The sequence below is a fragment of the Geotrypetes seraphini genome, chromosome 10, assembly GCF_902459505.1.
Source record: "Geotrypetes seraphini chromosome 10, aGeoSer1.1, whole genome shotgun sequence".
Lineage (NCBI taxonomy): Eukaryota > Metazoa > Chordata > Amphibia > Gymnophiona > Dermophiidae > Geotrypetes > Geotrypetes seraphini.
In genome coordinates this window covers 103537915-103561703 of record NC_047093.1, presented here as the reverse complement: position 1 = coordinate 103561703, position 23789 = coordinate 103537915, and the positions used below count along the sequence as shown (strand labels likewise).

The following is a 23789-nucleotide window of genomic DNA, read 5'->3' as shown; positions in this document are numbered from 1 at the left end:
ACAACTTTACACAATGAGGCTGAGAGGAGTTACTAGTGATAAGTTTTCCTATCACCATGATCGAGAAAGACTGCTGGTTCCATGCACAGTGGAAACGCTGCCTCAAGATTTTAAAGGTGTATTACATCATCAGCATCTGTACCGGAGATAATGTTTTGCTTGTCCTTGGAGAAATATAATTTTAACATTTCTTGTACAACCCCCCACTCTCTTCCTAAACACTCTAGTAGTCAAGCCCATCTCGTGAGATTTCTTGTAGGAAGTCTCATTAGCAAAGCTTTTTGCTCCTCCTCTAGATTGCCCTCCAACTTCCAGTTGTCTTCCTACAAGCAATACAGTAGGAACTAGTCTTTTCTGTTTGTGTTTCTTTTTCTTTAACATCAGTATTTTTCTGCTGCTTTGCTTTCTTTTGTGCTGCAGAGGACCCCCATAGGGACAGCTCTAGCTGTGAGAGACCACAGACTTTGAGGACAAAGTCTGCTTCCAGGAGGATGACATCCATCCAAACAGCCTGCATTCTCAGTTCAGGACTCAGAGACTTTTCCCTTGGGAGTGTTTCTCACCCTAGGTTTGTCTGCCAGTGGGTCCGAGTGCAGGCTGCATGGCTCCGTGGCAGTGTATCCAAAATTGGGGCCGGCTGTGTTCCTCCACCCATTAGCATGTGTGGGGTCCATTAGGGGTAGAGATCTCTGACCAGTGCACTGGGTCCAAGATGCAGTCAGAAGAGACAGGCAGTTCAATTTTGGATAAAGCTTTTCTTCTCCGGAAAATAGAAAATTTGGTAAAGTCCCCAAAGCTTGGACCATTTAGGTTTAATAATGCACGTGAGAAGCTTACTGGCACGGTTGCCCTACCGATGGAATTTGTAAAGCTGGATGATGCGATGGGCCCTTTGGTCTAGTTTATCTGCTTCTGCACCTGGGCGCATTGCTGGTGGATGTTGGGTATGGGGCACTGAAGTTAGGATCTACGCAGAGTGTAAGCACTGAGAGAGATCAAGGCAGCATCTCGGGCTTTACGAGGGCAAGAGGTGTATTTTATAATTCTACCCCCTCATGACAGCCTTGGCTCCCAATAGGTGACAGGAGCAAGGTCCTCAACGGGATTTTCAGACAAAAATTGGTTCCAGGCTTCTTGGAGGAAAGCATGAAAATCTTTGTCCAGATAAAGCATAGGATTCATTTTCCAGGACTGTGCTGGGACCCACCGCCAAGCCTAAATCCACCCACACCAAGCCGTAATTAGAGACCACTTTAGCTTCTGTATCAGCACCACGAACATGGGATAGCAAGGGATGTGCCAGCCGCAAGGAATCCAAGCGAGCATGAACTTTATGCACATGCGAGAAATGTGTAAAATTGCGATTATCTGGGTGGAGAACCCATCAAATATTCAGCAGCTCATTTATGCATGAGGAAGTTCACTCCATTCTCTCCAGTCCCTTTGGGGATTACAGTCAACAGTAATCTGGTAACGCTGCCCTCCTAGCTATTAAGGTGGAGAAAAATTGATGGGAGTACAAGTTAGGGGCATAGCTCGAGCACACAGCCAATTTCTTCCCCATAATTTCACCCCAGCACCCCACACATCTCCCTTCCGGGTCTTAGATCGTCTTGTGGGTCAGCCAAAAAAGTCTCTTATGGAACAATAGGGCTACTCCACATTGCTGGCCAGAAAAGGAGGACACCCATTTCCCCTACCCAGCCCACTTGCAACTTAAGATACTTGAGCTGTCAGAGATCCATCTTCTAAAGCAGCAGGATATCAACTTTTAGCTTCCTACAATAGGCAAGCACCTTTGACCTCTTAACAGGAAAGTGCAGCCCATTCACATTCAAGGAGGCTATACGAATAAGGTCAGACATTCTCGGCTAGCCAGCAGGAGGAAACATGCACTAAGTTCACCAAACAAAAGTTCAGGGGGTCACTTCCAGGAAACTTCCCCCACAGGAACCCCTCGGTGGCATCCCAAATTGCAAGACCCCATCTTGAAACAAAGAGACCTCTAAACACAAGGGGGAAGGAGAACCAAATGAGGCACCCCTGAACACGTTATAAACAATTAACAGGGCAAGCATCATATAACCCCACAAGATGCTTCCCCAATCCCTCACAAACTCGCAAGCATTCATAACCCCCCAACCTCACCCAGTGCAAACTCCCCTCCAGGCAATACAGGAGCAGCTCGTCAGTCCCAAGGCACAGGAGCCAAACAAACCCCCCCCCCCCGACAAGGTTCCAGGCTAGTGGGTGGGCGATCCAACAAAACGACAGAGCCCCATCAACCAGGTCCCCCTTCACGCTGGGCCCTCTGGAATCTGCTCCTTGATGAAACGCTGCACTGCTTCCAAAATGATGGGCCCGGCCCTGATGTACCACTCTCAATCAGGCCAGGTATTGCAAAGAGAATGAGATGTGCTGGATAATCCAGGTACACAGGGGCGAGAACGAGCGCCGGGCCTGGGAGACCTCTGCGGAATAGTCCTGAAAGCAGAGGATGGGGTGATTTTCATACATCAGCTTCTTGCCCTGCCACAACTCTCTCAAGATCTCCACTTTATACCTGTAGTTCAGAAGGTGGCAGATAACCACCCTCGGCTGGTCTGTAGGCTCCTGACACTGCCCCAAGCGATGGGCCCAGGGTTTGCAGAATAGACAAGGCTCCGGTAACTAACGCTCGAGGAAATCTCCGAGCTCCGCCTCCTTCAAAAATTTGGGCAGGTTGTTATGGTGTGATGTTCTCCAGATAATCAACCTTGGCCTGCAGCTTCATGATCATGGAGGTATGCACCGCTTGCTCTTGAGAGATACGTTGAACAGAGTCCTCCACTGCGTTAATTCGTTGTCGAGTCTCCCAGACCTCAAAGGTAAGGAAAGCGAATCGTTGGTCCACCGTATCAAGCTTATCTAAAATACACTGCAGCTTGTCACCCAAGGAGCCCTTGATAGCCACCTGCACTTCGGCTGAGACTTCGGCCACCCACAGTGAGTGAGAGACTCCGATGGGGGCGCCACATAGTCTGCTATTTTAAGCTCGGTCAGCTTGCACTGCTCCCAATTAGTGCGGGTGAGCTTTGAGGCCATTTTGCTCCACAGCCGCGAGCGAGTAGTCGGGAAAGTTAGGGAGCACTCAGGTCCAATCGGGGAAGGCAATGAGGCAAAATGCAGTTAATGCAGATCCATGGTCGGGTGTAGTGGAGGCATAGCAGCTAGCTGTTTATAGCGCCATGTTTCCACCTGAAATCTCATGACCATTTTAGCTGCTTCCCAATAAATAACTGGGCCGATATCGTCCAGTTAGTTTGTACATAGTCATCCCACTTTTTCCTGAAATAATCATGAAAGTTAGCATCCGAATAGATGGAGAAGACAATCTCCAAATACAATCAGCCTGGGAAGGGCTGAATTGTAGAGTGAGCCCTAGAGGAGCATGGTCAGACACGAGAGGTGGCCTGATTGAAGCTTCAGATAGCCTGGTGAAAAGCGTTTCAGAGATGAGGATGTAATCAATGCATGAGTATACTGTATGAGGGTGGGAGTAGCATGAAAAGTCAAGTTCATCTGGATGAACCAGGCATCCAATAGACCCAACTCCTTCATGATAAAGTTCACCCCCCTAGTGAAATGGCCCTTCAGGGCAGACTTAGGTTTACAATCCCAAGTGCAGTTAGTCACCAAATTAAAATCCCCTCCCATTATGATCGAACTGGAGTAGACCTGAGCTAAATGGCCTACCAACAAGGAGGAGGAGTTGCCGTACAGTGAGAGACTGGAGAAACTGGACCTCGTCTCCCTTGAAAAGAGGAGACAAGAGGGGACATGATCGAAACATTCAAGATACTGACGGGAATAGACTTAGTAGATAAAGGCAGATTAATCACCTTCTCCAAGGTAGGGAGAACGAGAGGGCACTCCCTAAAGCTGAAAGGGGATAGATTTTGTACAAAAGTAAGGAAGTTCTTCTTCACCCAGAGAGTGGTAGACAACTGGAACGATCTTCCGGAGTCTGTTATAGGGGAAAACACCCTCCAGGGATTCAAGACAAAGTTGGACAAGTTCCTGCTAAACTGGAACGTATGCAGGTACGGCTGGACTCATTTAGAGCACTGATCTTTGACCAAAGGGCCACTGCGTGAGCGGACTGCTGGTCTGACCCAGCAGCGGCAATTCTTATGAGAAAAAACCATATGAGTAAGTATTTGAGTGCATAAAAGTTACAGACCCTAGAGTGGGGGAAGACCACGAAACAAGAGGGAGACAACGTAGGAGCACATATAGATACCGCAAAGACACAGGAGGAGCCACAAAACTTAGAAAATCCAAGAAGGGACCACAAAGGGAACTTAAATGTATGTATACGAATGCTAGAAGCTTGAGGAACAAAATGGGAAAGCTGGAGATAATAGCAAGACGCAATGAATTAGACATCATTGGCATAAAGAAACAAGGTGGAATGATGAAAATGAATGGGATATAGTACTTCAGGGATACAAGCTATACAGAAGGGATAGAACAGGGCAGAAAGGGGGAGGCATCGCCCTATATGTTCAGGAGGGAATAGATTCTGTTAGAGAGGTGAAGACAGAAGGGAAAAAGAAGCTGGAGTCCCTCTGGATCAAGATTCCCAGACAACGGTGCAGACACAAAAATTGGCCTTTACTATCGCCCTCCAGGACAGACGGAGGAGACAGACTCAGATATGATAGAGGAAATCAAACAAGGATGTAAGACAGGAAATGTAATGATCATGGGAGACTTCAACTTCCCGGGGATTGACTGGAACCTCAAACTATGGTAAGGAGACAAAGTTCCTGGAAATGATAGGGGACCGCTTCCTAGAACAAATGATGGGACAACCGATGAGAGGAGACGCCACCCTTGACTTGGTCCTAAATGGCATCACTGGTCAGACAAAAGAAGTAGAAGTCACGGTCCCGCTTGGTTCGAGTGATCACATGATCAACTTTAAACTATACATCGAGAAAGGGAAACGTACCAAAACCCTAACCACGACTTTCAACTTTAAAAAAGGAAGATACGACAGCATGAGAGCCATGGTAAAAAAGCGGCTCAAGAAAAGGATGGATAAAATCAGAACGGTTAATCAGGCATGGTCCCTACTGAAAACTACTGTCACGAAAGCACAAAACCTCTACATCCCATAGATAACCAAAGGACGGGAAAACAAAGGAAAAAGAGAACCAGCATGGCTTACTAGAGAGGTGAGGGAAGCCATAAAAGGAAAGGACTCCTTTAAAGAATGGAAACGCACAAAAACAACTGAAGCTCGGAACAAAAACAAGGAGCAGAAGAAATGTCACAAGGCAGTGATGGACGCCAAAAAGGACTATGAGGAGAAAATAGCGCAAGAGGCCAAGAACTTCAAGCCCTTCTTTAGATACATAAAAGGAAAACCCCCCCGCGAAAGCAGTGGGACCGTTGGATGACAAGAGAAGAAAAGGGTACATCAAGGAAGACAAATTGCTGACAGACTAAATTCCTTCTTTGTGTCTGTCTTTAAGAAGGACACAATACCAGAAGCAGTGAAAGTATTCAAAGGAGTAATAGAGGACAGCCTCACCACAGTTGAAGTGGACTTGGACCAGATAAACTACCAGATTGACAGACTTAAAGGTGACAAATCCCCTGGACCTGATGGAATTCACTCGAGAGTCTTAAAAGAACTGAAGGTTGAAATCAGAGCTATTGCAAAAACTTGCCAACCTGTCAATTAGAATTGGTCATATACCGGACAATTGGAGGATAGTGAACGTCATGCCAATTTTCAAAAAGGGGTCAAGAGGAGAACCGGGCAACTACAGACCTGCGAGTCTTATGTCTGTCCCTGGAAAGATGGTTGAAGCACTGATTAAAGATAGCATAGTCCAGCACTTGGACACACACGGCCTGATGGGATCCAGTCAACACAACTTCAGGGAGGGGAAATCATGTTTGACAAATTTACTTAATTTTTTAAAACTGTGAACAAACATATTGATAATGGAGAACCAGTGGACATAATATACTTGGACTTCCAAAACGCGTTCAACAAAGTTCCACATGAAAGACTTTTCAGGAAAATACAAGGCCATGGAATAGAGGGGGATGTACTAAGATGGATAGGAAAATGGCTAGAGAACAGGAAACAGAGAGTGGGCATAAATGGGAAGTTCTCGGACTGGGAGAATGTGACTAGCGTTGTGTCAAAGGGCTCAGTACTTGGGCCCATCTTGCTTAATATTTTCATAAATGACCTAGAAGGAACATCCAGTGGGATCATCAAGTTTGCCGACAAGCTATGCCGGGCAATCAGATCGCAGAAAGATAGCGAGGTACTCCAGAGTGACTTGTGTCAGTTAGAGAAATGGGTGGAGAAAAGGCAGATGAAGTTTAATGTGGAAAAGTGCAAAGTAATGCATTTAGGCAGTAAGAATAAGGAATACGAGTATAGAATGACTAGTGCAACTCTGGGCAAGAGCAAACAAGGGACCTGGGTATAATGATAGATAGGACTCTGAAACCGTCGGCACAATGCGCAGCAGCGGCAAAGAAAGCAAATAGAATGTTATGTATGATAAAGAAGGGAATCGCAAGTAGGTCGGAGTTATGTCGCTCTATAGGGCAATGGTCTGACCACACTTGGAATTAGAGTTGCGCGGGGACAGAAGTCCCACCCGTCCCCGTGAGGTATCCCACCCGTCCCCGTGAGGAATCCCCTCCGTCCCTATAAATTTCAGGAATAGTTATTTCATTTAATTATGCTAATGAATTAAAGGCTCTGGTAGAAACCCATTTACAAATAAGCAAAAAGACTTTATTAATTTGGAAATATTAATTGGGAAGAATACATACTTTGTAAACGGATTTCTACCAGAGCCTCTAATGTTTATAAATTTTTATCAACACAACTAATATACTACTTTATCCTGAAGCAAAAAAAAGAAATATAATTCTTTTCCTACCTTTGTTTTCTGGTTTCTGCTTTCCTCATGTTCTCATTCAATTCCTTCCATCCACTGTCTCTCTTCCCTCTGCGTCTTCCATTTGCTCTGTTACTGTGCCTCTCCCTTTCTCCCCCCCCCCCTTCCAAATTGGTCTGGCACCCATCTTCTTCCCTCCACTCCCACCATCATCTGGCATCTGTCTTCTTCCCTGCCAGCGTCTTCTCCCCCCTCTCTCTTCCCCATTTCCTTTCAGCGTCCTTCTCCCCATCTTCCCCATGTCCTGTCAGCGTCCTTCTCCCCCCTGTCTTCCCCATGTCCTTTCAGCGTCCTTCTCCCCGTCTTCCCCATCTCCTTTTAGCGTCCTTCTCCACCCCTTTGTCTTCCCCAGTGCTTTCAGCGTTCTTCTCCACCCTGTTTTACCCATTTCCCTTAAGCGTCTTTTCCTCTCCACTCCACCTTTCCTCCCTTTCTCTCTCCCTGCCCCCATACCTTCATGGCGCTTCCCCACCCGCCGGACAACAGAACAGGCCCGGTCCGACAAACCTCCCTGCCCTTAACCGCGAATCTAAATTACCTTCTTACAGCTGCTGTAAGAAGGTAATTTAGATTCGCGGCTACAGGGCAGGGAGGTTTGTCGGACCGGGGCTGTTGTCGGTCGGTCGGAGAAGCGCCACAAAAGTAAGGGGACCTGACCGGCTTTGCTGCACCCGGGGCGTACCGCCCCCTCCCTTGGTACACCACTCGAGCCGCGAAGCTACTCTCCTTCTTCTTACCTGCCCTGTCTGCTTTGTTTAAGCCCTCCCTCCCCTCTGTCAGCGCTGACGTCGGGAAAACTTCCGTTTGGCTTTGTACTGCAAGCAGAGCAGGTAGGGAGAAGAGGAGCCGCGCGACTGAGTACATCCAGCCCTGCGACTCTCGGAGGCGTCCCCACGGGATTCCCATGACCCTAGGGGGCGTCTCCACGGGATCCCCATGACCCAAAGGGGGAACCCGCGGGATGCCCGTGGGATTCCCGTCATCCCCGTTCCCGTGCAGCTCTCTACTTGGAATACTGCGTTCAACATTGGCCTCCCAACCTAAAGGATATAAAAATGCTGGAAAGGGTGCAGAGACGAGCAACAAAGCTAATAACTGGTATGGAGAACTTGGAATACGAGGAACGACTCAAGAAACTGGGACTGCGGCACTAAACTACCTGCCCTGACTAGTAGTGACCCCCTTACCTGAACAGAGATGGACATCCTCACCGCAGCTGCTGCTGTCATCTAAACTGGATATTCCACTCCCAGGTGCACCGGGGAGCGGCCTGAGGCTGTTTGGCCCAGGGGTTTAAGGTCCCAAACAACTTGGGCCAATCAGAGCCTCAGGCCCCTCCCCAGATGCATCAGAAAGGCTCCTAGGGTTCTGATTGGCCCGGATGTCTAAGGCCCCGCCTATGGGGTGTCCAGGTAAATCAGAACCCTAGGAGCCTTCCTGATGCATCCAGGGAGGGGCCTTAGGCCAATCAGAGCCTCAGATGTACCGGGGAGGGCAATACCCAGTTTAGATGACAGCAGCAGCTGTGGTGAGGTTGTCCATCTCTGTGTTCAGGTAAGGGGGAAGGGGGTGTCACTACTAGTCAAGGCAGGTAGTTTAGTGCAGCAGGAGAGAGTTGGCATCTATCCTGCTGCCAGGGAGGGGGTTGCACATTTGGGTCAGGCCCAGCAGGATTTTTAAAAAATAACTTTATTTAGTGCAGCAGGATTGCGCATCTCTCCTGCTGCAGCGAAGTGAGGGCGTTCGGGTTCATTCGGGCAAGATTTTTTTTAGCACAGGAGAGAATGGACATCTCTACTGCCGGGGGTCATTGCCATGATGTTAGGGTAAGGGTGTTGTGATGTAGCGGAGAGAATGGGCATCTCTCCCGCTGCATCACAACACAGATGGGTTTTCTAGCAGACTCTGACACTAACCAGCAGCCCTGGACCAGTTGCTTTTTTTAGTCGCAAAGCCGACGCTGCTTTTTAAAAATGGCTCGGCATTTTTTTAAGAATCCACTGGAGGGTTCAATTCAATGTTGAAGAGCCCACTTGCAATTCAGTGTCTGAGAATGCTAGCAACTTAGCTAAAGATAGATAATCTGCTACTAAACTGTGTACAGGCTATACCGCCGGAAAACAGTTTAGCGATGGCTTTAAGCTTTTGAGAATCTATGTCAAACTATTGAGAATGTATCCAGATGTGTCATGATCTACCCAAAAGAGAAGAAAACAGTTCCTTATATTGATACCTCAGGTATTACAGTTGGGTGCGATATTCATTCTGAGATACCCCTGTAAATGTGTGATGGTCTATCAAGGGAATAGATATGGTTTTTTTTTTTGAACCTCAACACTTGATTAAATTTATTTCCGCCAAAGAGCAAGTGTAGTAATCTTGAGAGATTCTCTACTTCAATACCAGCTCAGTGAAGTTTAGTTCTAGAGCCCAATCAGCCACTTCTTTATTTTCCTTTGTATATTTTAATTAGAAAAATTTCAGCAAATTTACAGCTGTTCCCCCCCCCCCTAAATTAAGGACTAATTATACAAGCCAGTATATTTGATTTCTGGGTCTAGTTTTCTACCTTTGAATCTATGGAAGGGTGCTTCCTGATATAATTGCTTATTTGATGTAATTTGTTTTGCCACATTTTTCTTGTTATTCAAAGATGTTAAAACTGGTATTGTATTGTTACTTGTTTTTGACTAATATTTTTTCAAAAGGATAAAATGAAAATAAAGATTAAAAACAAAAAAACCCAAAACTTTTGAGAATTTTCCTTTAAGTGACTAGTGTATTAGTTCTCAAAGGCATCTCTGAAAAGAAAACTCTTCAGGGAACCCTTGAATCTTTCTAGTATAGACTCTCCTCTAATAGTTTGTGGGGAAGTGACCATGAAAACGTCTGAGCGCCTTGTATTATTTTTAAGGATGGTATTGATAAAAGATGCTTGTCTGTTGATCTTAATATCCTAGGGGGTGCATAAGGAGTCCTCGATGACATCATGAGATGCCCAATTCATTGTGGGCCCTCTTAGTCACCTTGAATCTTTCACGATAACACTCAAGCAATCCACCTTTTTTCCCTCTTTGTTCCCTTTTATCTGAATGACTTATTTTGGTCCTAGTGTAAAACTTGATAGCCTCAGCCCCCACTTTCTTTTTACCTAAACCAAGGGAAAGGGATGTAAACAGCAGGTACATCGCTTACCAGGCAGAACAGATAAAGAAAAACATGGTCTATAAAGAAAAACATTGTGCATCACTACTTTGTTACTACGATTACTGAATCAGAATTCAGTTGGGAAGACCATACCAGTGTGTTCTGCCCAGAGAATAGCTTCTGTCACTTAGACCTGTTTCTCAACCCTTTCCTTGAGGCTCACATATTGTCAGAGTTATCACACTAAATATACATATTCAGAATTGCAATTCCAAAAATGCAAGTTGAGTGTACCTAACAGGATACAAATGCAGTGTTTTAGATGAACATTTGTCCAAACCTCCAAGTTCTTTCTCCTGCTCTCCTAAATAAACACACTACATTTTCTATTTGCTATGTTAAAAAATTCTTCAACTTTATTATGGCTCAAATGTACTTAGTAACACAAAACATCTGTACATGCCTCATTAGTAAAGCAATGCAACTGATATCTCTTCTTGGACAGTAATTGTAGGTAAAGATGACCCCAGCACATCATCACTTCTTATGTGCCCTAATTTCTACCCCAACCCAGAGGTGGGTTTAATTAAGTTTTTTCAACTGCACAAATACTAGTCATGTCAAAATACTTTATTAAAAAGTTCCAGTAATCAAAGGGTGGGGAGAGAACAAGCCAATTTGATTTTTTTCTTTCATTAAACTTCTGTTTCTTCTTTACTGCAGTTTTAACTCTGAGGAAAGAACAAAAAGTTTCATCAGTATCAAATAAATTGCCAATACCTTTACATTACCTTACATTTACAGTACTTCTCTATCAATGTGCTACAAAACAGTTGAGGAAAAAACTTAGTTCTTACCCGCTAATTTTCTTTTCTTTCCTTTAGTCCCAAAGGATCAGTCCAGATCTGTGGATTATGCCTACCTACCAGCAGGTGGAGATAAAATACAGCAGATCTCCACCTTAAAAGAATACTATTGCATGTGGTCTCAGCCAGTATATCAAATATCCAAGCAGTGAACAGAAAAAGTAGTACTTTAACTCCTGCTTCTTTAACAAAGGAGGAATAACTTCAATAAGAAAATATAAGAACAGATTAAAGCAAAAACAAGTTACAATACTCAGTGTCCTTTAAACCATGAAAAATGAGCAAGAACAAAGAACCAGCGTGGCTCACTGTAGAGGTGAAGGAAGTGATCAGAGACAAGAAGACTTCATTTAAGGAATGGAAAAGGTAAAAAACGGATGAAAACTAGAAAAAGCACAAGCAGCATCAACACAGGTGCCATAAGGCGGTAACAGGGGCCAAAAGAGACTACGAGGAAAAAATAGCCAAGGAGGTGAAAAACTTCAAGCCGTTCTTTTGATATATTAAGGGCAAACGACCCATGAAGGAAGCGGTGGGACTGTTGGATGACCATGGAATAAAGGGAGCGCTAAAGGAGAACAAAGCAATCGCCGACAAACTGAATACATGTTTTGCCTCTGTACTTACCGAAGAAGATTTACACAGCATACCAGAACTCATCAGGCTATATGCTGGAAACAAAGATGGGAAGCTAACAGGATTGACGGTCAGTCTAGAGGAGGTTTGTAGGCAGATTGATAGGCTTAAGAGCGATAAATCCCTGGGACCAGATGGCATCCATCCGAGGGTCATCAAGGAACTGAAAGAGATCATAGCTGATACTGCTTCAACTAATAGCCAATCTGTTGATCAAATTGGGAAAGATTCCGGAAGGCTGGAAGGTGGCGAATGTTACGCCGATCTTCAAAAAAGGTTCGAGGGGAGATCTGAGAAACTACAAACTGGCAAGTCTGACCTCGGTACCGGGAAAGATGGTAGAGGCACTGATAAAGGACCGCATCATTGATCACCTTGATGGACACGGGCTGATGAGGACCAGCCAGCACGGTTTCAGCAAAGGCAGATCTTGTTTAACAAACTTGCTGCACTTCTACAGGCAGACAGACAAGGGTGACTCGGTTGACATTGTATATCTGGATTTTCAGAAGGCTTTTGACAAGGTTCTACATTACATTACATTAGTGACTTATATTCCGCCTTTACCTTGCAGTTCTAAGCGGATTACAGTATAAGACAGCTGGACAATTCCAGGAAGTTACAATTTAGGGGATGCTTACAGTTCTAAGTGGGATATAGTATAAGATAGCTGGGATTTTCTAGGAAGTTACAATTGGGGGATGCTTACATAGTAGATGCAAGGAATTACAGTTTAAGGGATGTTTACATAGTAGATGCAGGGGGATTACTGTATAGGGAAGGTTCAATAGAGGAGGCAGATGGGAGAAGTTGGGGAAGGGAGGAGAATTGAGGAATACTAGTAAGGAAGAAGAATTTAGGGTTGGATACTTGTTAGGGTCGGTTGGGAGGTTGTATAGTTTTTTTGAATAGTAGGGTTTTGACACATGAACGACTTCTTTGGAAAACTGCGAGCCATGAAATCGAGGGTGAAATACTCACGTGGATTAAAAACTGGCTGGAGCATAGGAAACAAGAGAGTGGGGGGTAAATGGACAATACTCGGACTGGAAGAGCGTCACCAGTGGGGTGCTGCAGGGCTCGGTGCTTGGACCCGTGCTCTTCAACATCTTTATAAGTGATCTGGACACTGGTACAAGGGAGGTGATTAAATTTGCAGACAATACAAAGTTATTCAGAGTAGTGAAGACACAGGGGGATTGTGAAGATCTGCAACGTGACATAATCAGGCTCGAGGAATGGGCATCAACATGGCAGATGAGGTTCAACATGGATAAGTGTAAAGTGATGCATGTAGGTAACAAAAATCTCATGCACGAATACAGGATGTCCGGGGCAGTACTTGGAGGCCACCCAGGAAAGAGACTTGAGAGTTCTGATCAACAAGTTGATGAAGCTATCCACACAATGTGCGGCGACGGCGAAAAGGGCAAACAGAATGCTAGGAATGATAAAGAAAGGGATCATGAACATATCGGAGAAGGTTATCATGCCGCTGTATCAGGCTATGGTGCGCCCTCACCTGGAGTACTGCATCCAGCACTGGTCGCTGTACATGACGGAGGACACGGTACTACTCAAGAGGGTCCAGAGAAGAGCGACTAAGATGGTTAAGGGGCTGGAGGAGTTGCTGTACAGTGAAAGATTAGAGAAACTGGGCCTCTTCTCCCTCGAACAGAGGCAATTGAGAGGGGACATGATCAAAACATTCAAGGTACTGAAGGGAATAGACTTAGTAGATAAGGACAAGTTGTTCACCCTCTCCAAGGTAGGGAGAACGAGAGGGTACTTTCTAAAATTGAAAGGGGATAGATTCCATAAGAACACAAGGAAGTTCTTCTTCACCCAGAGAGTGGTAGAAAATTGGAACGCTCTTCCAGAAAACACCCTCCAGGGATTCAAGACAAAGTTAGACAAGTTCCTACTGAACCAGAACGTACGCAGGTAGGGCTAGTCTCAGTTAGGGTGCTGGTCTTTGACCAGAGGGCTGCCATGTGAGCAGACTGCTGGGCACGATGGACCACTGGTGTGACCCAGCAGTGGCAATTCTTAAGTTCTTATGAGACACTGAGGCCTGGATGCATTAAACTCTGATAGTCTCTAAACCAGTTTGACTGGTTTAGGATCAGCCCAATTTGTCAACCCAATGTACACAGTGGCCCACAGCGTGCTTTTCTACATGTTTGTAGATTATCCTACTCTGCCATTCAAATGACCTCATTAGCATTACAATGTCATTAATATTAAAACTAGTCCACTGATCGATGCCCTATCATTGCTTTGTCCCAAGGATGCACTGGAAAGGGGGGTCTAAGGCATCGACTGGCCCATGCTCTACAGGAGGTGCCTTAGGTATCTTGGCCAATCAGGGCCTTAGGCACCTCCCAGTGTGTCCCAGGATACACTAGGAAGGGGAAAGCTTGCCATTTTGAAGAGGTGGTCCTGCCAACAGGAGAAAGTAGGCATCCATCCCTCTTTCTTGATTTCTATGAGGTATTGGGGAAGGGGGATGTTGAGGGTGTGTATGCTTGAGCTGGGACATTCTGAGCCGATTCCCCCCAGCCCACCAGGGCCTTTCTTTTGGGTACTGCTTGTTGGGGTAGTGGGAGGAGGTGGGGGAAATACACCATAAAAAACTGGGTTGCAGAGGCAGGAGGAAGTGGGCATCCCTCCTCTCTTATTTTCAGGGGCTGTCATTGGAGGAATGTGGCAGCTGACATCAGGGGACCCGTGATTGTCGGCAGTCATCACTGGGGGTGGGGGGCCCTGCAGCTATCATCAGGGTGTCAACATGATTTTTAAAAAAAAAATTTTTTTAATGGGTACAGATATTTTGCGTGCATAAATTACACACAACTGTGCCCATTAAAAAAAAATGTTTTCCTGTCCCAAACAGCTGAGTGACAGGAGGCTGCTTTGGGGCTTCCCCTACCAGCTCTGCGCATGTGTGAAAGTCGATTTTTCAGAGACTGATGGGATGGGATTATGGCAAACCTCCGCAAAACTAATTTGCATTCTAAGTCGGTTAAGCATTGCTTGCTGTTTTAAAATCAACAAGGGATCGGCCCACAGTGACCCACTCAGTTTTAGCAACCATTTTTAGTGTATTTGGGCCAGGTTCTGGATAGACTCTTGGGACTAAAAAAAAAGAAAATTAGCAGGCAAGGACTCATTTTTCCTTCCATTATGTCCCAACAATCAGTCCTGACTTGTGGGATGTAAAAAAGCAATACTCAAGCTGGGTAGGACACAGAAACCCCTAAAAAGATTCTGCTCTGGCAAAAATGCAAGCGATGTTTCAAAAAGGTTTGCTAAACCCACCATGTAGCCAATCGATAAATCTCATCAATTGAAATGGTTTGAGCTTCCGCAAAAGAAGATGACCATGTACTGGTAGAATGTGCTTTAACAGTTTAAGGTGCTTTCTTACCTGCCAGAATAAGACGGATGAAATTGCTTCCTTAAGATAATAGAAGATTAAGTTTATACCTGATAATCTTTCTGTTGTCCCTGGAGGTTCCATATGCTAGGTGTTCGATCCCAACCCACTGTCTGGGTATTAGAGAATGACACAGGGACAAATTTTCCCCGTCCCCGTGGGAACTCATTTTTCTGTCCCTGCCTCATTCCTGCAAGCTCCATCCTCATCTGCACAAGCCTCAAACACTTTAAAATCATAAGTGAAGACATAGAACTAGGGCTTGAGTTCTGAAGGTAAGATCGACCCGAGGAGGCAACCAGCTGAACTTGGTAGGATTGTGGCTGAGAATTTTTAATAGAGAATTTTGATGGTATGCTGGTAGAGACTTGGAGATAAAATAATAGTCCTTGCATTCTTAATAAAGCTTCGATACCATGCTGGGATAAAAAGTAAGGAAAGCAAAGAACTGATTTAATTTGAAAAAGAATACAGTGCAAGTGACTCCAGTGGTATTGAAAAGAAAAGATAGTGAAGGGATAAAAGGCTTGACTAATTGAACTGTTGAAGCATGGCTACTAAAAAAAACCAACATAGACCTGACCTTAAAGTATTTGCTTATCGTGCTGAAGGTGTGATAGAAAAGCCAGCTTTGGAACAAAGTTCAACACAAGAAGAAGAAGAAGAAGAAGAAGAAGAGACGACAACTATACTAGGAAGAGAAACACTAGAGATTTTAGAATCTCATCTAGCAGACTCAGCACCGGCTAGTAAGGGGGATTTACAACAATGGATGGCCGATGGTCTACATAAAAAAATGGACGACATGAGTCAGAGCTTGCAAGAGTGAGTAACTGAAGCAGAAATGTCGAGCACTGGAGCGCAAATGGAAAAAAATCTAAATCCCCTACAGACAAACAGTCCTGGAGGGTCAATATTAAGTTCTACAATACAGTACTAAAAAAAGCAAGGAAAAACTTCTATGGTGATAAAATCTCCAGATCCAACAACCAGAGTAGTGCATTGTTTAACATTTGGCGCTCCTTAATCTCTAAAAACAACTCCACCATGCCCCCCTCCTCTCCATCAGCTGACGATCTAGCAAAATTCTTCAACGAAAAGGTGCTTCTTCAACTTTAAGATGCTCCTTCCAACCAGCAGTCTCTTACAACTCCCTGGTGCCCTCCCGACTCCAACCCTACCCTGTCTCCAACCCTATCCCAGTTGACAGATCCTGGACTGCCTTTGAGCATGTATCCGAATCCCAGGTCTCTAAACTCTGCTTCAAACTGAAAGCCTGCAACTGCACCTTGGACCCATTCCCCTCCTACCTATATGAGAAAATTCCCGCACAGGCCATCTCATCTCTTACCAAACTTATAAACTCTGCCCCACTTTCAGGCCTATTTTCTGCAGAAATGGGACATATTGCCCTGTCTCCACTACTGAAAAAAGCTGACCTAGACCCCTCCTCACCTTCCAACCACTGCCCAATAGCAAATATTCCCCTCCTGATCAAGATGCTAGAGTCCATCATATCTACCCAACTCTCATCCTATTTAGAGAGATTCTCCATTCTCCTTCCTTACCAATATGGCTTTAGACCCATCTTCAACACCGAATCCCTATTGGCCTCATTAATCTCTAAGGTTCAACAACTTCATTCTCGTAATAAGTTTGCTGTTCTTCTACAATTTGACCTTTCTGCAGCATTTGACGTTGTCCATAATGATATTCTTATTTTCCAACTTTCTGAGATTGGCATTAACTCTACAGTCTTAGACTGGTTCTCGAAATTCTTACGCTCCCGCTCTTACACTGTTTATATGAATAGTACCTCATCCTCTCCTTGGAAACTGATTTATGAAGTCCCACAGGTCTCACCTTTATCCCCTATTATCTTCAACATCTATATGTCCTCCCTGAAACTCCTCCATCTTTCCCCCCTGGAAACACTTTACACTTATGCTGATGACATCCTTGTCCTCCTCGAGACCGACTCGAACCTCACCAACCTCTCTGAGAACATATCCTCATGTATAACAAACCTCCAATCCTGGGCCCTCACCGTACAAATGAAACTGAACGAGTCCAAAACAAAACTACTTTGGCTCGGCCCAAAATTAGATCAGCTACCCACCTTCATCCCACTGTCCTCTGGCACCAGACTGTAGCTTGAGTTCTCTAGCAAAGTTCTGGGCATCATTATTGACTCTACAATATCCTTCAACGACAACCTCAACTCCTTGGTAAAAAAATGCTTTTTCAGCCTTCACATGCTGAGGAAAGCGAGATCCTGCTTCCATCAACAACACTTTGCTGTCCTCGTACAATCCATCATCCTTTCCAGATTGGACTATTGTAATTCCATCTACTTAAGCCTAACAAAGAAAATCCTTCAAAGACTTCAGCGGATTCAGAATACTGCGGCTAAACTAATCTTCGCAAAAAATAAATTTGACCATGTCTCCCCACTCCTGTCCAAACTTCACTGGCTTCCAGTAGTCTCTAGGGTCCTCTTTAAATGCACTTGCCTAACTTTCAAGATCCTACACGGCATCCTTCTTCCCCTTATCCCACTATCTTGGAATTCCTCGAATCCTAACATCACCAGATCCACCCAAAAATTCAAACTATCTTTCCCCTCATTAAAAGGCATATCCCATCCAGGAAAATAGGGACATCCCTCTCCTTCAGAATCACAGAGCTCTGGAATAACCTTTCTACCCCACTTCGGAATCTGGGCGCCCTCCAACTTTTCCGAAAACATCTGAAAACTTGGCTATTCTCAAAAATGTAATATTTCCTCCTCTTTGTTATACTAAGTCCCTCTAAAAACTTTCTCTATACTGTCCTGTAACCCTCATTGGAGTTCCTTCTCTATACCATTTCCTGTATACTGTGCCAAGTTCTACGATTGTGGAGATGATACAGTATACAAACTTAAGGTTTAGTTTAGTTTAATTTCTCATAAGCAAGAGATAACCGAAATTCAACACCACTGTAAACAAATAGACTTATCACTAGAAGAATTACTTCTCAAAGTCGAAGATGGAGAGAACAGGGCAAGGCGAAATAATCTGAGATTTTGTTGAATCCCTGAAATGGAAAGAGTTTAAAGATCTGACAACTTTCATACAGTCTATTTCACCATTCTTCAACCGCCAGTCCATGGACTGGTGCCGGTCCACAGAAAATTCCTGCCGGTTCACACAGGAATGGCGAGATCAACATCTCCAATTTCCTGCCGGTCCGCGCAGGACTAGCAAGATCGACGAGCTGAAGTCATGGGGAGCCTCCGACAGCGTGCTTTCTCTCCTGCCAGCGGCTCTCCTTACTTATCAGCGCTGCAATTCAGGAAGGCAGCATTGGGGCTTTTGCTAAGTCGCAGTCGCCTCTGATGATGCAACTTCCGCTTTCCTCAGAGGCGGTGCGACCCAACAAAGGACCGGAGGCTGCCTTCCTGAATTGCTGCGCTGGCAAGTAAGGCAAGTTGCTGGGAGGGGAGAAAGCCACTGTTAGAGGCTGGGAAGCTACTGGGCATGGTAAAAAAAGGGACAGCTGCTACTGGACCTGGAGAGGGAGAAGGAGAGATGCTGCTGTGAGGAGAGGAGGGAAAGAGAAGGGAAGAGAGTTACTGCTGGACAGGAGGAGGAGGGAAGAGAGAAGGAAAAAAGGAAGGAAACAGCTGGCAGGGAGATTAGGAGGAGGGAAAGAGGAGAGACAGGAATGAGAAAGTAGAGAGACTGGTTATGGGAAGGGGGTCAACAGAGAAATAAGCAGAGAGGGACAAAGATGCTAGATCTGGTGGAGAGATAAAAATGAAGAGAGCAGTGAAGCTGGAATGAATCATGTAAAAAGGAGAGAAGGTGCACAGGCTGGATGGAAAGGGGAGAGGGGCATAGAAAGAAGACAGATACCATATGGAAGGGGGGGAGAACAGACAGTGGATGGAAGGGGCAGAAACTGGATTGAAGAGACAGAAGGCAGACGCTGGAAGGAAGAAAGTGAAAAGAAGATAAAAGCAGAAACCAGAGACGACAAAAGGTAGAAAAAAATAATTTTATTTCTATTTTGTGATTAGAATATATCAGATTTGAAATATATATCCTGCTAGAGCTGGTGTTAGAAATAACTGGGAACTGCAAAGCCCAGGCAGTGCTGCTTTAGTTTCCAGCTGGCTTAGGGCGCTCCTGTCATGTGTGACTGCAGTATTCTGTTAGCATGATATTTCTGTGTAGCATTCTGTAATAATTTGGCTTGTTCAGTTTTCTTGATAGTAGAGGGGATATATGTGAAGGGGAGACGAGACAGGGGTTTTGTTGATCCTTGTTCTGTATTATTTGTATTTATAAAATGACAATTGTACAGAATATTGTTTCTTTTTATACTTTAATAAAATACATTCAATATAAAATCATAACTGAGGCTTGTGTGGATGGGATCAGATGATTTGTGGGGACCGAGCTCACAGAGTTGGGGCGGAAACGGGGTTTTTAAATTTTAGTCCTAGTAGTTTGCTGGTCCACAAAATAATTCTTTTATTTCTGCTGGTCCACGGGTGTAAAAAGACTGAAAAACACTGGTCTATTTGTCATAAGTTTCTACAAACAGAAAGCCCAGATGCAGAACTCCCAGTTATAGAATTCGAACGGATACATCGAGCTCTGGGCCCACGCAAACTGAAGAGGCCAAGGGATATAACAGCATGCTTCTTAAGTTATCCCCAGAAGGAGAGCGTGCTACAAGCAGCTCGGAAAATTGGCCATTTGATGTGGAACAACGTAAAAGTAGAATTGTTTGCAGATATATCTTCAGCAACTCTGAAACGTTGTCAAGAGTGCCGGGAAGTATCTGTATGTTTGCAAAAAAATAATATCCATTATAAATGGCATTATCCATTTGGGATTTCCTTTATGCTAGAAGGCAAACAACATAAATTTGCATCAACACAAGAAGCCCAACAGTTACTTATTATACAAGCTAAACTCTGGATTACAGAGGGAGAACTACAGCAAAAAGAGCCGTCACAACCTTCACCCACGGGACAGCCAAGCCAAAGATGGCATAGAGTAGAACAAAAAAAAAAAGAGATTACAGAGACAATGAGAAGAATTACCAATTTTAATAATTTTATTTAACAGATTCTTAGTTATAATAAAAATAAGGTTTTGCAAAAGGGGTAGAAATCAATAATGGTGGAGAGCCGGGTCAGGGTTAACTTTCTTTGACTCTGATACCTGGAAGTGGATCTGGCACTTGGTCTCACAGACTGGAAGTTGGATTTGGTTCCAGGGTTAGACGACGAGAGACTTGGAAAGGGAAGAGTGAGGGGATGGCGGGAGAAGGGGATGAGGGTAAGTTAGTTTTTGTTTGGGAGTGGGGTAAAGGGGACAGTGGGGGAGATAAGGAGACCTGGGTAAAAAAATTATAAGATTTGTAAGGCTAGGAAAGTTAGGAAAATTGAAATGGATATTGAGTATACATGGAAGTAAGATAAGATTAGGAAGTCTAAATGTGAATGGACTTAATATGCCCTAAAAACGACAGTTGGTTCTAAATTAGATGAAAAGGTTGAAATATGATATACGTTACGTACAAGAAACTCACCTACAAAAATCGGGGGAAAAGATGGTTCATTTTAAAGATTATCCGTTGAGAATTTGGGCCTCAAATAAAAAAGAGAAAAAAGAAAACAGGAGTGGGGATACTATTTGATAAAAAGTTGAAAGTTTTGACAAAGGCTGAATGGAGGGATGATGGATTATTTGACCCTGGTGAATCTTTATGCTCCTAATATCAGTCAAGGGAAAGTTTTGGAAGATCTTTTGAATATAATTTTAAAAACCCAGGAAGGGCTATTATTAATTGGAGGGAATTTTAATTTGATCTTAGACCCTCGCTGGGACACTACAAGCATTAAAAGTGATAGAACTAAAAAAGATAGGAAACAATTAAAAAGTTTCCTGGAAGTATTAAATTTATAATAATAACAACAACTGTTTATATACCACAGGACCGTGAAGTTCTATGCGGTTTATAATGGTTAAAAGATGTTACAAATTAAGTAGAATTAAAGTTAGAAGCTAGTTATTAACAGTGCTAGAGATCAGTTATTGTGAAGTAGGATTGTACAGGTTAGTTGCCTAAATACTTCAGTGGATGGATGGCGGAGTATACATATGCTAGGCAGAGACTATACCTATTACTCTCCCCCACATAAAGTGTACTCCCATATTGATATGATTTGACTGGATAAATCCTTAGGGGGTAAATTATCAGATGCAAAAAATAGAAGAAACCAGTTGGGCTGACCATGCCCCAATATGGGTGGATATAATATGGGGACATATTAAAATAGGGACACGATATTGGAAATTAAATGATACCTTACTAAAAGATCCTAAGGTAGTTCAGAAAATAGAATAATGTATTAGGAAATTTTTGGATAATAATACATAACATCATTCACCTATAACGATTTGGGAATCATTAAAAACTTTTAAGGGGAGAGACGATGACGATTTCTAAGAAAAAGATCTGAGAAAAGGAAGAAAAAAAGACTAAGAAAAACTGATGGGACTAGTAATACAACATAAGAAGGGCCTAGGTAGGGAACAGATTAAGATGCAAATAAAAGAAATTTGTATGATCCTAAGAAAAATGGAAGATGAAGCCATTCAATTTAATTTAGAACGCCTCAGACTTAAACATTATGAATCTGGAAACCGAGCAGGAAAATTATTAGCACATCGTATCAAAGCACATTATTTATAAGGTAATATTACATGTATACGATCTGAAAATGGTGATTTCTTGTCAAAAAAAAAGGAGATTCATGATAGATTTGTGGAATTTTATAAGAAATTATAAACATCAGAATATCAGGGACATCCTTGACACAATATCTGTATCAATTAGAATTAAATAAGCTTCAAGAATCAAAGATTCAAAGATATAACAGAGGATGAGATACGAGGAATAATACATCATATTAAGTCAGGCAAATCCCCAGGGATGGATGGTTTCACAGGATTGTTTTATAAAAAGTTTGTATCTTATGCAACTCCTCTTTTAGCAAAATTATTGAACAATTTAGAAGACAGAGAACAATTGCCATACTATATGATATTAGCGGATATTACAATATTATCTAAAGCAGGAAAAGATAATACACTTTGTGTTAGCTATAGACCCATTTCCTTGTTAGGAATAGATACAAAAATTATAGCTAGAATCCTCGCTAATAGACTGTCATCATATATGCCATCACTTATTCACCCGGACCAGGTTGGGTTTATTGCTGGGAGGCAGGCATCTGATGGCATTAGGAAAGTGCTAAATATATGGAAGGCTAAAAAGGATAGAACAGGATGGGTGGCAGTCTTGGTCGATGCTGAAAAAGCATTTGACCGAGTTGAATGGAAGTTTATGGATGCAGTCTTGGGACATTTGGGGTTTGGGAAAAGGTTTAGGGATTGGATATTTACATTATACAATAGCCCATTAGCTTGTGTTAAAGTAAATGGACTTTATTCCAATACATTTGAACTTCAAAGAGGGACAAGGCAGGGATGCGCGATGTCCCCCTTGACCTTTGCATTAGTTATTGAGCCTTTAGCTCAATAACTAATGCCAATCCCAACAAGTAAAAGGCCTGAGGGTGGCAGATGAAGAACAAAAGCTGTCTTTGTTTGTAGATGATATATTGGCTATTGTTGAGGCATCTGAGAAGACTTTAACTACCCTTAAGGATATTATGGATGAATATGGCCAATTATCGGGGTTTAAAGCTAATTTAAATAAAACGGAAGTGATAAATATTTCAACATCGAAGGAGAGGATTATAGAGATTAGTGCCCCCGAGATGGATAAGGGCTCTATTTGATACTTGGGGATAACCTTGGGAGCTGATTGGATGCTTCTGTTTCAGCAAAATTATATATCACTAGCATTGGATATTCAGAAAGATTTAGAAAGGTGGAATAAGCAGTTCATCTCATGGTTAGGCCGTATGGAAGTTGTAAGGACATGGCAGTACTTGAGGGAGTCCAGAGAAGAGCGACAAAACTGATAAAAGGTATGGAAAACTTCTCATACGCTGACAGATTGGAAATGCTGGGGCTATTCTCCCTGGAAAAGCAGAGACAGAGGAGACATGATAAAAACCTTCAAAATCCTGAAGGGCATAGAGAAGGTAGACAGGGACAGATTCTTCAGACTGTAGGGAACCACAAGTACAAGGGGGCACTCGGAGAAATTGAAAAAGGACAGGTTTAGAACAAATGCTAGGAAGTTCTTTTTCACTCAGAGGGTGGTGGACACATGGAATGCGCTTCCGGAGGTTGTGATAGGCCAGAGCACGCTACAGGGGTTCAAGGAGGGTCTAGATAGGTTCCTAAAAGATAAGGGGATTGAGGGGTACAGATAGAAGTAGAGGTAGGTTATAGAAGTGCTCAGGAATCACTTCACAGGTCATAGACCTGATGGGCCACCGCAGGAATGGAACGCTGGGCACAATGGACCTCTGGTCTGACCCAGTGGAGGCAACTTCTTATGTTCTTATGGTTCTTCCTAGGTTTCTTTATCTATTCCAAGTATTACCAATAGAAATCCCAAAACAGTTTTACTTAAAATGGAATAATATGATATTAAGATTCATATGGGGGAGGGTAGGAAGACAGTCTAAGGTGGAAGGAGGATTAGGTTTACCTTCTCTGGAGAATTATTAAAAAGCTGCAC

General features: G+C 43.6%; 1 protein-coding gene across 3 annotated transcripts in view; it reads right to left on the bottom strand.

The window, feature by feature from the left end:
- Nucleotides 1–10520: 10520 nt before the first annotated feature.
- RPL12 (ribosomal protein L12) overlaps nt 10521–23789 on the bottom strand; it is a 134798-nt gene continuing 121529 nt past the window's right edge. The window contains exon 6 of one of the 3 annotated variants that reach the window (XM_033960303.1): nt 10521–10858. In XM_033960303.1, the coding sequence (XP_033816194.1) occupies nt 10853–10858 (6 nt within the window). In that variant the 3' untranslated portion in view covers nt 10521–10852. Of the gene's footprint in view, nt 10859–23666; nt 23677–23789 lie in introns of those variants that run through there. The other 2 variants (XM_033960300.1, XM_033960301.1) reach the window with 2 other exon arrangements.